Below are 18,990 nucleotides of genomic sequence, written 5' to 3' on the forward strand. Positions count from 1 at the left end.
GCTTATTATTTTCATGACGAACAGATAGGTCCTCTTCGAGTTCTCCTTCGTCCAGTCCTAATTCTTCACGGCTTGGTATATTCTGGAAATAACTGAGCGAGGCTAAAGATTCATCTGGAGGTATACGTGGTGCAGATACTTCACGTATGCTGCTTGCTTGTCGTTGAATGAGTACTCAAATCGACGTCTTGTAGAAATCACTTTCTATTTCTATTGCTTTCTTTTTTTCTTTGTTTTCTGTTGTCCGTTGAACTTTATTCGTCTTTTAACACCCTTCTTTTGCTCTTCTTCTTTTATTCTTGCGCTGCCTTGGCTACTTTTCCTAGTTTCCGGGCGCGTCAGTCATAATCCGAGTTTTCATGTTTGTTTTTCGATGGCCTCTACAAAGATTCGTTGTTACTCTGAAAGATATATCAAGGAATTGATCCTCACTGAAAATATCTTTATCAAAAAGATAGATTCTTGATTAGGAAAATTTAGAGCACTTCACACAAAAGTTGTCCCGACCTTCAAGACTAACAACTCTCATTAACTTCAACAGAATGATCAGTACCAGATAAACACCAGCTAGTTGTATCTATTTTTTTTTAATTATTTCTCAAATCTACTATTTTGGACCAAACGACGTTTCTTTCCATACCTCAGGTAAAAGCGCACGCGGAACATTGAATTTCGTGCCCGATATGGTATAAATTCACGTTGTGTATATTTCTCCACCTGTTTAACGTTCTACGTTCCTGGTACGCGAAACCCACGTTTAAAAGCGAATTCTAACAGGTGTTAATGATTATTTAGATAATTATTACGTAATTAGGAGGATTATTACGAATGCCACCGAAACAGTTCCATGTCGACTTGAAAGGTTATTGGAACGAAAGTGAATTTAGTTCGTGGTTACTAGAGAGCGAAATTTTATGAATGAAATTGAATTGGCTCGCATTCATCCTCCTACCTCTGCGTGCGAAATGTAATAAATTTAAAAATGTTTTGGGGAAATTTATTCGGCTCCGTATCGCGCCGATATAATCAGTGAAATATATTTTGTCCAATAATTAATTCTCACTTTATATATTTTTTGACGTTTCGGCTTAGATTCGGCCTCTACTAAAAGATTTTTCACACATTTTTATTCTCATTTTTCATAAAATAAACCGAGAAATAAAATGACTTGTTTATGCTTCCCGAAGACTTCAAACAACCAAGAAAAAATATCAACGGCTGCTACATAAAGTGAAATACTTGTACTAGCTTCAAAGTGGATAAGATTTTCAGGAAATATTAGAAGGTAACGTGGATATACCATGAAGGCCAAATATCTTTGAGTTGTCTTGGATTAACATTTAAGAATCATTTTGTTTACCTAGTGGACAAGTGAAGCAAGAGGATAACTGAGACCTTCACAATCTAAGCTATAACTGAAGACCAAACTTCACATCATCAAGACCATCATCATTTCTCTCATGGTATACGCCACCGCCACTGTTATAAAAAGCTACAAGATCAACCTGAGGCAAGCGATAAACAATCTTGGTACATCAGCAGTTATACCGAGAATTGGACCAGAAGAAGGTTCAAAGGATTAGATTCTAAGAACTGAACAACCACTACAACATCTAGACAAATGAACTTACATTCAACCTTCACATGATCAAAGAAGACTACCTGGTGATTCATAGTAAACTCTAGTATCAGGATGATCTAGCACTAACATGTCGAAACAAAAAAAAAATAAATGAGGAAAATGCATTCTATAGAAATTGGGAGGATAATCGGCTATTTACATTAACTTCCGGGATGTAGAAAGGAGAGATACGTCAACAAGGACGTCAAAACAGAAGAAACAAATGACGAAATGTGTGATACTAACCTGAAGAATAGAGAAGGATTAGAATGGATGAGCTAGGACATAAAGACCTTTAATGTATCACGCTAAAACTTTGACTTGTTGGTTTATTATTTACTTCAAATTCTCAAATAGCAACGACAACAATAAAGTGAAGTAAATCTGTCCGAGGGCTACGTGGCTTACCTCTTCTGGCTTTGACAAATTTAAATGTAACTACCGTTGTCTTTATCCACGGATAACTTTGCACTTACAGAGGAGGTATCCGGTTGTTTTCTACAGAAACTAAAAGAGCTGTTGGGAGTTTCTACGATGTTTTTCAGATGTTAATTCACCGAACAGAGTCCAGTCAGCATACCAGCAACACTGCTTACTTCATATCGGTTCAATGAAATGACCTTTTGAGACCAGTTGGTAGAGTGAGAGATAAATCTTTTCGATTGTTTTAAGCATTTTCCTACTTTTTTATGACCATGACTTTTTGACTTTCTGGGAAATTTAAAAAAGGTTGTGGTCCCATGAAAGGATATGAAAGGATCTTTATCTTCATCTTGAATAATCTCAGGCAGTTTGAAGTTGACGTTTATTGAAAGTAGTGGTGTCCAGAAATAGTGTGCAGTCAATTTTAACTATTTTTTGCAAAATTTCGCGACAATTACAGTGTGAAAAACATTGAAATTGTTTCTAGTTCAGCCATTCACGCTTAAAATTGACCGAAACCTCGCAATTTCCAATACTATCATCGATCTCCTTGAAAATTTGGAATTATCTTATCCTCCTCTTCAAACCTGACTTGGTCGCAAAGTATGCTTTTTATTTTTAAGGGGTGAAAATCACCCCTTACTCCAATAAATTGAAAACTAATGAATTAAAGCGGTAATGGGCTATAGTTGTGTTCAAATATAATAAATTTTGATTGTTTTGTATCATGACTTTAATATTTTGATATTTTACAGCTCACCTACCCTTAAAAACAACCCCTCATACAAAGGTTATTTAAAAAATCTAACCCTGAAATTTTTTTTTCCAAATTCGAGTTATTTAACTTATTTTCGTCATAACTCGCTTAATTTTCATGCTAGACGGTATTGTAAAAGCTCATTTTAAAGGTCTAAAAGTGTACTTTAAAAATGTTTATTACAATTTTTTATGAAAAATTGATCGTTTTTCCGTTATTTGAGCTCAAACCTCTGCATAAATTTACGAAAAATAAATAATTGGTTTTCAGTGACTCATAACTTGCTGAATATTATTTGAAAAATTTAATTTAAATCGACTAATTTCTTTGTTTTTTCATAAGCTTCAATTTTGATAAGAATAATTTTTTCCAGAAAATGCGTAATTTTCGAGTTTTTCGTGAAAAAATGTTGAAAAACGTGTTGTTTTTTTTTTTTAATTTTCAATCGCGAATAACTCAGAAATTATTGAGTTAAATAAAAAACTTCATTCCACGTTTTCTTCATAAAATTCAATTCTCTATCGATTCCCGGTGTTATTTCGAATTTCCGCCACCGAGTAAGAGTGATATTTACCCCTGAGATAGAAGCATACATTTTTTTTTCAAATTCGAGTTATTTAACTTATTTTCGTCATAACTCGCTTAATTTTCATGCTAGACGGTATTGTAAAAGCTCATTTTAAAGGTCTAAAAACGTACTTTAAAAATGTTTATTACAATTTTTTATGAAAAATTGATCGTTTTTCCGTTATTTGAGCTCAAACCTCTGCATAAATTTACGAAAAATAAATAATTGGTTTTCAGTGACTCATAACTTGCTGAATATTATTTGAAAAATTTAATTTAAATCGACTAATTTCTTTGTTTTTTTATAAGCTTCAATTTTGATAAGAATAATTTTTTCCAGAATATGCGTAATTTTCGAGTTTTTCGTGAAAAAATGTTGAAAAACGTGTTTTTTCTTTTTTTGAAATTTTCAATCGCGAATAACTCAGAAATTATTGAGTTAAATAAAAAACTTTAATCCACGTTTTCTTCATAAAATTCAATTCTCTATCGATTCCCGGTGTTATTTTAAAACACACAATACTTTGATCAAAATATTTGTGTATATTTTTGAACATTTTTATGTTTTAGTATGAATAAATAAAACGTCGTGTTTTAATTAAGAAAAAAATATATTCCTAGAATAGCCGCTCATTAATTCAGCTGTCGTACATTCTTGAAAGTGTCCCGTTATCTAGAAAATTCAACTAATGAGTGGTGAGACGTTGTAAGGTTTGAATTAATTGCCGACCCTTTCTTTAACTGATGAGATATGTCTTCTTCGAGAAATCCGTAATCAAACATATGTTTTGTTAGATTCTTCCTTTTTTCAATAAACCGTCTAGTGAAAATCACGAAATAATTCATTTGATATAATTTGTACTAACTTGTACATTGCAAACTATAAGAAACATCGATTATACAGTACAAAAAATGGTATACCGTACAATTGTGTGACTTAATGTGTGTGACCTACCATACTTTACTCAAAAATAGGCAGATTAAAAAACATAGAATTGAAATTCAACCGGACAGTTCAGCACTTCGAGTATACGAACGGCCCCAACTAGGATCCTTGAAGTCCAACTGCACCTTTGTACCAAACAATTCACTTCGAAGACCTGATGACAGTATATAGACTGGATTCTCAACGAACTGCAGGCTGGAAATATGGGCTTGGAGACACACATCACTGAAATAGATGGACTGGATGGACTGGGGTCTCTAACCAAGCACACAGATACATCCAAGATGAATGGCTTGACCGGAGCAAGTATATGAAGAGGATTGCCAAAAAAAGGTCATGTTTCTTGCTTGAGAACATACTATCCGCTTTGAGAAATGTGGACGTACGATACTCAATCTGCTCAGACCTCAGACAACAGAGCTGACATAACGACTGAAACGACAAAGTCCTACGTGAACTAGTGAGTGATAGCTACAAGGTTCAACTCGTTTGAATGTCCGGTCACTCGAGCAACTACAAGGCTAATACGTCTACCAGATTGAGAACAGCAAATTCATCAATGAATATAGACAATATTGTTGATAAAGCCACAAGTTGAGGAAGCAAACCAAGATGCCTGATTAACTTTTCGAAAAACACCTTTCCATCGAATGTTTGGCAATGTTTTACAGAAATAAAACCGAATTTTGGTACCGTTTCATAATCATGGATGAAAGGTGGGTCCATCACTTCACACCCGAATCAAAAGGACAATCAAAACAATGGATTGAAAAGGGAAAACCGGTTCCAAAGAAAGCAAAAACCGTTCCATATGTAGGTAAGGTCAAGGCGTTGGTGTTTTGGGATGCGCGTGGGATAATTTTGATTGACTATCTTGAAAAGGGAAAAACTATAAACGGCGAGTATTATGGGAACTTATTGCAACGTTTGAGTGAAGAAATCAAGCAGAAATAGCAGCATTTGGCTAAGAAAAAAGTGTTGTTTCATCGAGACAAAGCACCAACTCACACATCCGTTATTTCAAAAGCCAAAATTAATGAATTAAAGTTTTAATTGCTACCAAATGTAACCTATTCGTCTAATTTAGCCCTTTTGGATGATTTTCTGTTCCCAGACTTGAAAAAATGTCTCGGCGGTAATAGATTTTCCAACAATGAAGATGATGTCGGCAGTTAATGGTTATTTTGAGGATATTGACGATTCTTATTATTGAACATCGCTGGAAAAAGTGTATGTAGCTAAAAGGAGATAGAGATAAATATATTTTTTCCAAATTTTTTGTCGGGCCAGATATTTCTGTGACCATTCTAGTACTATGAACATAAAATTAACTTTTAAAATTTTTATTTAGTTTTTGCAAATAACTAAGAGTGCAATTTGAAAATATTAGGATATAAGGCATCAATTAAGAGCTCGAACATTTTCAATTTTTTAAAATTTGAAACAAAGATTGGTTTTCACCAATTGTACACGTGAATTTTTTGTCTCCAATCCAGTATCCAATCATAGCAATGATTTTCTTTTACGTATCCTTCGAATTAACATGCAGTTTTTGAAGGAAACAACTGAAGTAATTCATCAAAAAGTTGAGAATCAAATTTCCTATCTCTTTACAACCAAAATCAGCGTGAATCATAACACGACGATTATGTTTTGAAATACTTTTTGATGTATAACTTTTTATGAATAACCTCTTTACTGTTTACTGTCTACATTTTGTTATGAATTTTTCTTGGACACTGCTTTTTTATCATTTGTAATGCTTCTACAGGCGTTTCAATCTTATAACCTCAAAATTTCCTGGAATCACCTTTTTCCCTCTTTCAACTCTCTTGCAGAATCCAATCCTCTGATCGTTGTCCATTTTCGAATGCAGAAAATATCTCAAATTTTCCAATTTTTTAAAACCACATGCTAAATTTTCTACGCCTTATTCCAATTTTCCAATTTCACGTGGACCCATTCGTTCAAGAGGAATTTCCCGATGAAAGGAAACCGGGTCGGAAAATCCACAATAAATTATGTTTCCCTGTTCTCCCATGACCGTAAAAACCTACCTACTACGTCCAAATTTTGTATTTCCTTTTTCTTATTTTACAGGTGAATAAAGGAAAGGGATCGACAATTATATTTATATGTATATTTAGATATCGGAACTCATTTATCCAGAAGAAAAACAATAAGGGATATAGAGACATGAAGGAGACGTAGAATACAAATTTATGAAACAGAAAATCATCCGGAAATTGTTTATGATGGATTCCAACCGGGATGTAGTACCTAGTCCAAATACAAATCAAAACTCTCAATTGACATTTTATCACTGTAATAAAAATTAATCACTAAATTAATCCTCTCGTATTTTCTGTTCAATCCATCTAAAATAATAAAAACGAATCCTACCAATACCATATCAACTCATCGTTCTGTTATCCTGTTCGATGTAAAAGATTCACAAGTCTACGTCATGTGGTAATGGCGCGCCAAGTCCTTTCTCAAGGCTCTACAGTCCTTGCTTCAAGTTCATTGAATCTTTTCAACGAAACACCGAATTTTGTCGGTCTTTCACCTCTTACGCCATCAGCTCTCCTGATGCAACATGTGCTCGAATAACTCGAAGTTCGACACGGGGCAAGGTTGTTTTGGTTTTATTAGCTGCCAGATCGTTGAAAGGATTGGGAATTGTTTCATAGTTCCCTCATTTTGTGAAAATTTTCTAGCCCTTGCACTTACAAGTTAAGAAGACGATGACGCCATAATATGAAAAATTGTGTTTTCATGTTTTAGTTTTTCCTTCACTTGAATGAATACAAGCTCTGTCTATGATAGTTGTTGTTTTCATTACTTAACCTTACATTTAATTTATGTTTTACCGTAACTAACTAAAGTGTCATGTGGAATTTCTGTCACAAATCGATTCTTTGCATTTAAAATTTACTTGAACAGAGTTTCGAACCACAACTCCAAGTGCGAAATTTTCACCAAGTATGTATTAACCTAACCTTAAATTAGCCTTCTAACCCTTCTGGACTACCTGTTGTGATGGGTTTATAAAAAAATTAATTTATTACATTTCTTTATTCATTTATAATTAAAAATGAGTTTTTGTTCACATTGCGAAAATCAAATAAAATTTTTAAAACGTGCACGTTCGTTTTAATATTCTACAAGTTTAAAGAAATTAAAAGTGTTGACGTCACATACCGCCATTGTTAGCACAGGTCATGGATCACTTTCCAAATTTTTTAACTGCGTTAACGATCATATACATGTTTAGTGATTTGGGATTTTTTTGTATTTTTTTCAATAAATTTTGCAAAAAATACCTTCTAACGCAAAACAATTCATCATCACAATTAAAAGCAAGCCCATTTAATTTAAATTTGAATCTATTTGACGCCAAATAACTGTAAAAAACTGATGTAACAACCTAGTTTAAAACAAATAATGTAGATGGCGTTAATGCTGAGTGACAGAACTTGATTGTTGACCATGCGGTCTATAAACATTATAAGATTTACGTTCTCAGTAGAGTATCTGGATTTTCGTATAAAATCAAACATGGATCTAGCTCAGAAAATGTGGTACTGCCCAACAAACCAGTTCTCGATGCTTCCTCAAATGTTATCGTGTGTTATTTACGAGAGATACCTCTCCACCAAAATTACACATATATTTTGATACTTTATAGTCTGGGAGCAAGCAACAAAAATATACTGGCTAGCAGTAAGTCGAAGGAAACCAGGTCAGTTCATGCATTTACTTAGGCAATAGATGCTTACGCTCAATTTCTGCGTAATAACTTTCAAAATATCAGGTTTTTCCAACTTATTTATATATTTACTCACAGTTACATACATTTTCAAGCAGCTATAGTATCGTCAGCTGATTGTTTTGATTCTTCGAGTCATTGAGATAGTTAAAATTTCAAAAATTTTTAGTTGGGAGGCGATGACTCAAATTTGTTGTTTTTGACGTGCGTGAAAGGCTATTGCCGCTCTGATGCAATTGTAAATTACCTATAGTCAAATGAATTTCGAAAAAAAAGACAGAAATTGTAACAATCATATGCCTGGAAGATACAAGCATACAATTTTGTTGGAGAAATACCAAAAGCACAGGTGGGAAGATAGAAAAGAAGAAAAAGCAGTAAGTAACAAATGATCGTCCAAGTATTGCTCTATATTAACTCAGGGTGAGAAACCTGGAAATGTCTGAAATAAAAAAAAAAACAAATTGCCTATTCTATAAAGCAATTGGTGAAGGTAATAAACATCGAGGTTATGGAAAAGCAGGTTCTTTATTTGATGAAACACATTTTGAACGACTTCCAAGTGCTAGAAATCGGATATTAGAATCACAGATTTTGGAAAATATCGTTCAGTCTGTTTCTGGTGAACAAAAGCAAACTTTTTCATTGTTATAAATTTTTTGTTTGATTTTCATTGATTATTTTCCTCTTTTTTTTCAGATCGCCTCTAATCGTAGCAGTTATATTTATTACATTCTTCCACAATGTCTTGAGTAGGCATGTAAGTATATCAAATTTAGAATACTCATTTGAACTAAATTACAGTAAGATACCGTGATTGTCTTTTGTTGGTCCAAAGGAAAATGATATAGACAAGTCATAGGGGTGCAGCGATAATAATTTAGCTCATATTTTATCAATAATTATTTATAGTTTAATATTTGGTTTTGCAGCGTCTCCATTTCTTTCTGCCCTGCATCTGTTTGCTCTAGTACACTTAGTATGTCTTCCACAATATGATCTTTCCATTTTTCTCCATTTTCTTAATATATTTTTAATATCATAGTGCATAAATCCTCTGTATTCATTATTCCCCACTATCACTGGCCCACAAATTTTCCCTCTTATATACCCTTAGTTGTTCTTCGGCCATATTTCCTCCTCAGGTTTTACTGCATTCTTGTAGACATTCAATTTCCGCTTATTCTCTTACTCACTATATGCTCTGCATAAATGTTTTAGCTTAACTCATTCGTTATGTTATTTTTGTTACTTATTTCTAAGTCGACTACCTCGAAGCTGAGGTCATTTATGTTCACTACCCCCTTACAATTTCTTATAATGTATTTTTTTCAATCCCTTTTTTGATTTGTTTTGATTCATTGATATTACTACTAGCGTTAACCTAGCATTTATTGTTTCTACCATTAACTTCCTATGTAGTATTGATTTTCCAATCAGTCGATTGGCCTGGCGTTCCAGAGAAACGCTCCAAGCCCCAAGAGACAATCTACCAATTGGAATATCTCCCGCGCTTTTTTGAATAGCTGCGTTCACGCAATAAGCAATTTAAAGGTGGAATTTCTTTTGGGATGCCTTGTACAAGTGGAAGCGATTCACATAAGGCAAAAGATATTCCTAATGTGAATATCGTGGACCCGTTGTTGTAATATTGCGTCTTCTTCGTCAGATGAACACCTTGGTCCGTTTACCCACTGCAAGTTAGACAACGTGCACAACTTAAGCGTCGAAAACAGTGACATAAAATATGGCTGTCACAACCTGGCACGCGAGGTCTGCGTTGCTTGTTGCCTACCTGGTAGGTTGGGTATGATCTTTAATACCCAACATAGGGAACGCGGTAGTCAAATTATTAAGACAGTTGACAGAGTTCAAAAATAACGTCCACCTGCTGTGTCTTTCTAACTGAAGTTTCTGTTTATTTTCCTATTATATTTTGTACAAAAAGTCCACAACCAATTATATATCATAACACGACATACTAATATACAGTATGGTGCTAATGAAAGGAATAAATTCGTTATTTCGTAAGCCGGCGACTTTAAGGTAAAATCCCGAAACCCTTCGATTTTTATTTTTAAACAGGCTATTCGAAAGGATACCTTTTTATTTTTAAATGGAATTGTGGGTATTGTAATACATTATTTGAAAGGTCTTTTAAATACTTATTCAGCAATATGTACATTAATTAATTTGCGTATTGTCAAATATTATTTATGAAATTTCAACAGATTTCATAATAAAATGTATTAAGTATTGCTATGATGTATTTATTGACAAACAAAAATAAATTTTGTAAAGGTCGTCACTGGTAATGAAATGTCTTATCTACCTACTTTTTACCTTTTTTAAAAATCTAGTTACCTTATCAACATCAACATTAACACATAATTAATTTTCTGTCAAATGATTGATAGTATTATTGTATTAGTATTAGTATTCAAAAAGTCTTGGTATTTATCAACATGAAGCTGACTGAAACACAAAGAATTGAAATTCTAATAATAATGATTGGTTGTGGAGATAAAACACGTATGCAGAAAGAAGTATCTACATTATTTGATAATAAATACCTCAATCGAGAACCAATTTCACAATCCACTACAAGCAACATTGAGAAGAAATTCAGAGAAATGTCAAAGACCTCCCTAAAGATAGTAGACAACCAATATCAGAAAACAAACAACTAGATGTTCTGTTAACCTTTCAAGATAATCTCCATACCAGTTCAAGGCAAGTAGCATTAGATAATGACATGGACCATTCAACAGTTCCTAGAAAGCTAAAGAAGGAAAAGTAGCATTCCTACAAATTAACTTTAGTGCATGATATAAAGACTGCAAGGGGTGTTCTTCCTGAGGGCTTTTCTCGGATGAAGCTACATTTCTACTAAACGGTCATGAAAATCGTCAAACAGAGAAAGTTAATGTTTGGATGGGAATAATAGATAACATGATTATCGGACCATACTTTTTCGAAGATTAAGGTCCTGGATATTTAGAATTTCTTCAAAACTTCTTGCTACCTGAATTGAATCGGCTGTTTTCAACCAGAAATGATTCATGGCTGCAGCAAGATAATGCGCCTCCACACTATGCTGTATTGCTGTGCAACTATTTGAACAACGTCTTTCCAAATCCAAGAGAATGGCCCCTAGGTCACCTGATTTGACTCCGAAGGTTCGAGAAGAGTTCTCATTGTATTTTAGCTGAAGGTAAACAATTTGAGCACTTAATAACAAGTTTATTCCTTTCATTTGCACCATACTATTTTTTCACTACTAACTACACGCTGTATAATCGTTAATTTTTTTTAACAAATGTTTACTTTTAAAAGTTTTAATATTGATTCATCAAATTAACATATATGTTAATAATTAATTTGCGGAATATTATGCAATTCATCTTTTTTTTCTAAATTCACACCGTGTTGAATTTGTTTATTATCTTTACATTACTAAAGGACTATTGGATTATCTAATAGTGTAAATAAAAAATCGATTTCTCATCACGCGAAAAAGAAAATAAACATTTTCGTAACACCCAATATTTGCTGTAATTAATTAATCTTTTAACGGATTTTTTTTAAAGTCCTTGATACTAATAAAACCGTTATGAAAAGTAGGTGAAATGACTATATCATTATATCGCAACTATATTTAGCACTGATGAGTTTATTAATACTTCACGGCACACGCAAATTTGTTTATAAAAGCTACAGTCGATTTCGGACGAAAATTACTAATCAATGTGTGTTTGAATTCAAATTATAATGAAATTTTATTGATTTTATTAGAGAATTGAGGAAATTTAATAAGATTAGACGTAATTTTACGATTTTTGAATATAAATCTCACTTGGAAAGTAATTACACTCAACTGCTTATTATTTTTCAAGAAGATTTTGAAGATATTTAAACGGAGAAAGCTATATCAGAAAAGAAGAATTTACACCTGTGCACAATCTATCAAGAAAAAAACCTTCGATACAATAAATAGATTAGACCTATAGAATATATTAGAACAGAAAGGAATGAACCAAAACATAATTAAAAGCATTAGAAACCTGGATGGAAACAAAAATTATGACAGACCGTAACACATCAAGAAAAAAGATTATTTGGAACAAATAATCGCCTCATCATCAGGAAATAAACAAATAAATCAGCTGAATGATGGCAGTAGAATTAGATAAAGAAATAACAAAAAGAATAGCAAACGAAGGAAAACTATTTAAAAACATATTTTCTAGAGAACAATAGAATAAGACTAGAAATTATGGCTTAGAAACATGGTCAACGACACAAAAAAAAAATGCCAATAACGGAAATGAGATTCCTTCGGAAAATTGGGACGAAAACCCGATTAGACTAAAATAGAGACTAAACATGAAGATAATCAATTGGGATTTCAAGAAGAATATTAGATTCCAGAACAATAAGGTAGATAAATAGAGAAAGACCCGAATGGACGGAATCAACAAACAGAAAGAAGCAACTAAACGAGTTATTACAGAAAGAAATGGAAATAATGTTGGAAGAAAGCCTTGTTAAAAAAAGAAACTCAACACCACGTCTTACACAGGTAAGAGTAGATAGACATTAAGTGAAATATTGTTTAAAAATAGTTATTTGCACGCAGTGACAGTTTTAGACTATAATAGAGTAGCCAGATTGAGTTCTTGGAATCAACAAAGAAGAGTGATTCGTTGCGTGGAGTGGATACATTGAGACAACGGAATCAATTAATGATCAAACAACTCTCTTGATAATGGTGTTAAAGTGGAAGTTGAGAAATTTCCAAAGCCGTTGACTCGTTAACTATTTTCCAAGCTTTCGAATATCTATGTATTCATAATTAGCGACTGAAATGATCAAAATATAAACATTTTATATACAGATTTATATACACACAATTAAAAATGATTTACATTAATTGAACGTGGAATTTTGAATGCATTTGATTCAAACAAGAATCTCTAAAATGACAATAAGATACGAATATGAAGTTTATTGATTTTCGTTGCCGTTCAATTGGTTTTTTGAAATTGAAATCACTTCCAATGTAAAGTTATGTTAGGACGTTACAAATTACGTGCAATTTTCATACTAAAAGAGATGCATAGATTACTCCGAGGTTAAATCCCTTTTTTTATATTTTTTATTCATACAATGATTATTTAAAGTATATATTTAATGTTCTTATTCAGCTCGTGTTGTCTGATGTATTATTTAGAATAAAATAGTACCGTATATTAGACGAAAGTTTATGACACAAAAAAGTTCAAAGCGATCCGCGGTTTTTACATCCATAAACACAATACGTTATTGTCTTTTCTGGATACTTGCGTCTTTCAGATTTCCAGACTATCGTAAAACATCGGTGGTCAGGTTTTCCGAGTCTAATTATTATATGACTTTTCCCTCGTTGTTTTAATGATATTTTAAAAGATCCCTCGTATACTACTGATCCGAAAACATAATTAAATCAAACCGAATTTCACTTTTATTAATTTAAACAAACATACGTTGTAGGCGTTGTGAGTATAGTTGTTTATGTTATGTAAACGAGTTGTAAAAATAAGAAGGTCGAGGCCAGCGTACTGCCTCAACCGCGAATCGTTAATTAATCGTCTAATCCGTACAGTTTTAGATGGAGATACTTTGGTTAGGTTAGGTTCATAATATTTTATTAGAATTACAATTAATTATACCTAATAAGACCGGTAACCACGTATGCGATGGAAACAACAGTCATCAACAAAAGGAAAGAAGAAGAACTTGAAAGAACCGAGAGAAAGATAATGAGAACTGAAACAGGTCCGAACATAACACGGGAGGAAAACGAAGAAATAGAGAAAGAGCCGGAGAAGAAAAATATAGTGAGATACATAAAAGCACAAAGATTCAACTGGGCTGGGTTATAATGAGAAGAAAACCAATTGAAATGATCAAAAGAATAACGTAATGGATGCCAAAGAGAAGAGGCAGGTTGAGAAAGACTCGGGGAAACGAAATAAAAGAGGACATAAGGTCACTTAATATAGAGAACTGGAGGGCAAAATACCAGAACCGAAAGGAATTGAAAATAAGACCAAAAGCAGCCAAGATAAACGATAAACTATAAACAACACAAAAATAGAAAACTAGGAGTAATCCAGAAAAGGATTTTAAAACGCCATAAGCGATTGCCATAATCCAAAAGCTTGATGATGATGATGATGAATTTTGCTCGAGGAATTTATAAATATAACTTAATATTTAATGTAACTGGTTTCAATATTTAAAATTAATAAAGATCAAGCGTTTTTTTTCCAATTCCTGCTATCTTCAAAGAACGTGGTAAAAAAATGTACTCTTCGCATGATTCCTGGTCATTGCCACAATTTTCTTGACGTTAACACCGCGTAGTTTTACATAAGTCGATTTACAAGCGCAAGGAACTCATCATATGACGTTGCGATGTATTTTTCACCATATATTTCAACCAGACTTCTTAGTAGAAACAGTCAAAGTTAAATCATTTCATTGGTAAACATCTGGCAGACCCTAGCTGTTGCCGATGTAATTCCGAGTACACTAAGAAGAAGTTTGCTTGTTCTTTGGCTCATTCCATGTCACAAACTCTTACCGTGACGAATAATGTTTGCTATAAAACATATTTTCATAAAAATAACGTCAAACAAGGAAACAAACTGTAATAAAAGCAAAGTATTCTGTAGTTGGACACTACACGCTTTTATATGCAAATTAACCAAACCGTGTCCCTCAGGGTCCCTGTAGTTATCAATTCCTATTAATTATATAATAATTTTAACATAACCTAACTTTCGTACGGTTTTAGCTATTACTACTTTACATGCAAACTCAAAACTGTTTCCAAAAAAAGACACAAATTTGATTCCAATAATAAAGCAAATTTGGACGAAATCCTAACCGAAAATTTTTTTAAGGGAATTCAATAAAAACCGAAACTTATGTGAAACTGTGAAAGAACTATCAAAATATCTAAAAGAATTAACGTCAAAACGATGTTGACTGATTTTAACAACTCCAGAAGAAAAAAAGTTTACACTGCTTTTATTGTTTACAAATATTAAAAGACAGTTTACCTTGGCTTGTGCTTCCTTTTCCTGCTTTAACTAAGACATTTCGTAACTACACCAAGAAGTGCTTTAGTACACTAGGAGGTAGATGTTTATGGACGAGGCGACGAAGGAGCCGAGTCAAGAGTACCTAATAATATTTAATTCATTTTGTTGATTAAAATTAACAGAAATTACTAAGGTAACATTGTAAACAAAGACAGACATATTGAATTTTTGGAAGTATAACAAATATTTTCCGAAATAAATGCCGAGAAAAGTGCGGAAACAGTAGGGCAAATTATTCCAATTAAGTCTTCGAAGTACAATTTGCGATGTTTTACGACTGGCTTAAAGAAATACGAAGTGCAGTTGTTTTTTAGAAGCATTCTTTTCAAACCAAAAATTTTCAGTCAAAAATATCGAATAGGTCTTCATTATGGTCTAAATACTCTATTGATTGGTGTAGACTACCATCCAAACCAGCCGGGGGTGCTAACAAAGAAAGAAGTTAAGACTATTTACTGGTGAAAGTTATCCTATTAATTAGAGTGTCGAAGGGAAGACATTTATAATTTAGAAGTAGACGATGTAGAGGAGACTGGTTCTCAGTTAGGGGTTCGTGTTAATCACACAAAAACACATGTTCGTCGGGTTTTTACTGTGATCAACAGCAATGTGGTGCAATATTTGGATGTGTTCATAAAATATGAACATTTGCGAAAACGCCTTTCACTAAAAGCACTTTTGGTAAGCTACAGACAAGAAAAATGCGTAGGTAAAAAGCTGCACCTAAAACAATTGCTGAATTCCTCAATCTCGAGCATCCAGAAAAGTACTCCGGACGTTGCTTCAGAAGGACTTCGTCAGCGCTATTGGCCAACGCTGGGGCTGATATCAATGTTTTAAAACTTCATGGTGGTCGGAATAGTTCATCAGTGGCTAAAAAATCCGGCGAGAGCAAAAAGAAAATAGCAAGAATGATACAAAGGGGTGAAACTTTTGTAAAAGTGTTGAACCAAAACCACACATCTTCTGGCATAATTGAACGTGAAGAAGTACATCTAGTGATTCCTACGATAAATGTTTCTGGTAACAGTAGTTGCACCATTACTGTTAACATTGAAAAATAGACTTTACAGTACAGTTTGAAAAAAAATTTAACTAGTCCCAGACAAAGAAGAGAAACAGAAGATATCATTTTCAAAAACATTATAAATATCTGGATTTAAGTTACCGCTATTTTGACTCGACTGAATTTCCTTTAAAAATAAAATTAATTACACAAAAAACGCGCATTACGCGATTAACTACCGACATTACGATCTGTGGGGTCGAAGTAAATCCGAAAGGTCCATTATAACGTACCAAAAAAATTATCGATTAAGATAATTGTACGCTTCTTATATATTGAGCCATAAATCCGAAATGATTTACGGTATGAATATTTCTCCTGTATAAGCTAATCTAACAAATACAAATGGTTATGTAATTTAAAACAACATTAGGAAGAATGTTTGTCAATAATAGTATACATGGTTTGTCCGGGAAAGTAATAGGACTGAGTCGATTTAAAAAAATTTATTGAGCCAATCGTTACAATTCTTTAAAAACTTTCAAATAGGCTCCATTGCAGCGCTGCCAGCGCGATTTCCAAGCATTGAGGGCGTCACGGAAGGCATTCTCCGGAATAGCCTTGAGAGCCGCGGTGCATGCTGCTTGAATTCCCTCTGTCGTCTCGAAATGCTTGCTTTTCATCGGCCTTTTCAGGCGAGGAAACAAAAAAAAGTCCGGGGGGGGGCCACATCTGGGCTGTAGGGCGGGTGCGGAAGCGTTGGAATGCCGGTCTTAGTCAGGTAGCTGTTCACAAGAAAGGCGTTGTCGTGGTGCAACTTCCATGTTCAAATGCTCCGTCACAATGTCATGAACCACAGATTTTGTTAAATTTAACATCTGGGCAATCAAACGAATACTTAGTCGACGGTCTGTGTTCAAAACTTTGCGCACATTGTCGGTGTTTGTCGAAGTCGAAGGTCTTCCATCACGGTCTTCATCGGCGACCTCTTCCCGGCCCTCCAAAAAGGCCTGGTGCCACCGAAACACACCACTTCTTGCTAAAGCAACATCTGGGTAAGCCTGCTTGATCATATCAAACGTCTCTGTCGCAGATTTACCGAGTTTCACACAGAATTTAATCGCGTAACTCTGCTCTAACGAACGCTACATTTTCGGCTTGCACAACTAACAGAAACACGTCGCGCGAAAATGCCTCTCTTAACTCTCCAGGTGCTCGGAGACAACTGACCAGCCGCTCGTTTGTTAGCTAGGAAACGCCCTCTACCGAATCCAGTCGGTGCGCGCACGCTCTGAAGTACAATCGCGGCGGAAGAAAATCAGTCCTATTACTTTCCGGACAAACCCTGTATGTATAGTTTCATAATTTCAATCAGCATCTCGTCTCTTCCATCTAACAATGTTGAAGTAAACGAAAACATTAAGAGGTTTCTAATAGTTCCCATTAATTTTTGTAGTGACTTAAATACAATTTATTTCGATACGTCTAATTCTCTGATTTGAATTATTACCGTTATCTATTGGTTATTACCAGTGGCGGCTCGTAGAATTGACTTCATCGGCTTGTGTTTCAATACATCTATTATTTGTTCCAGAAAATACGACATTATAAAGAAAGATTCAAAAGGCAGCAAGGAGCTAACTTATATCTTCCTGGTAGTTTTGTGACCGACAATGAAGATGCGGAATCAGGTCCTTGGCAGGAATGGTCAGCCCCGAGCCCTTGTTCTAGAACATGCGGTGGAGGTGTATCGACGCAATCCAGGAAATGTATAGAAGGATACGATTGCGTTGGACCTTCAGCTAGATATTTTTCGTGTAACACACAGGTGAGTATTATTTAATTAATAAAGTTAATAAATGTAGCACAGTGCCATAAATATACTAAATCTCCGGTGAAAATTCCGTTTAATCGTAGCAATCATTCAATGTTTGGCCAGTCTGAGAACCTACATTGAAAATTTTGTGTGAGAAAGTGATTTACGACTAACGCAAATAAAAATCTACACGGGTAGCTAGAAAATTTGCATCCTATATAGTTTTTCTGACTCTTCAACCTCAAACTGAGATATTTCGATTCCTAGTGGTCTGATAATTTCTCCTTAGTGATTTCCCATTCGTTCACTCGCTAATTAAAGATAAATAATATCGACATCATCGGTTTTTTGTATTTTAAAAAGCAAAAAACCACTTTCTGAATGTTTCCATGGGAAGTAGCAGTTTCAGGATAACATTTGCGTAACTTTTCCTTAGTTTCTTTGTTTGTTTTTCCGCGTAAATGCTTAAGAAATTATCAACATTGATTTCTTTTCCAATATTTAGCCAACTGCAAGCTTTTTTCTTTATATGAGTATTAATCTATATGTCGGATTACATATAATTTACTTAGTCATACTTTTAAAAATTACAAATATTCAACTGCATATGCTTGCATTGTTCTCCACGTGTGGTACGACAATGAAGATGAATTACAAGGTAACGGTCGGCGTTATAAAAGAAAACCGCTAATAGACCGTGTTATAATAGGGCGCTAACGAAAAAATTACTTGGGGACCGTAGCTAATTCAACATCAGTATTTAAGATGATGTAAAATTGTTTTCTTTGTTGAATTGAAGGTTAATATAAAGATTATTAAGTATCATCGAGTTTCCAAACTTATAAATGTTTCTATTATTTATATTTTTTGATAAATATTTAAATAAAAGTCGAAACGTCAATTTTAGTCCTTTTTTTCAAAAAATTACGTT

General features: G+C 33.8%; 1 protein-coding gene across 9 annotated transcripts in view; it reads left to right on the forward strand.

Moving 5' to 3' along the window:
* The window catches only part of LOC130893638 (papilin), a 122,120-nt gene that overhangs the window by 64,785 nt on the left and 38,345 nt on the right, over positions 1–18,990 (forward strand). For 7 of the 9 annotated variants that reach the window (XM_057799886.1, XM_057799885.1, XM_057799891.1 and 4 more), the window contains exons 2-3: positions 8,786–8,846; positions 17,838–18,071. In XM_057799886.1, coding sequence (XP_057655869.1) covers positions 8,786–8,846; positions 17,838–18,071 — 295 coding nt within the window. Of the gene's footprint in view, positions 1–8,785; positions 8,847–9,960; positions 12,669–17,837; positions 18,072–18,990 lie in introns of those variants that run through there. The other 2 variants (XM_057799887.1, XM_057799888.1) reach the window with 1 other exon arrangement.

This window comes from Diorhabda carinulata, chromosome 5 (assembly GCF_026250575.1).
Source record: "Diorhabda carinulata isolate Delta chromosome 5, icDioCari1.1, whole genome shotgun sequence".
Taxonomy (NCBI): domain Eukaryota; kingdom Metazoa; phylum Arthropoda; class Insecta; order Coleoptera; family Chrysomelidae; genus Diorhabda; species Diorhabda carinulata.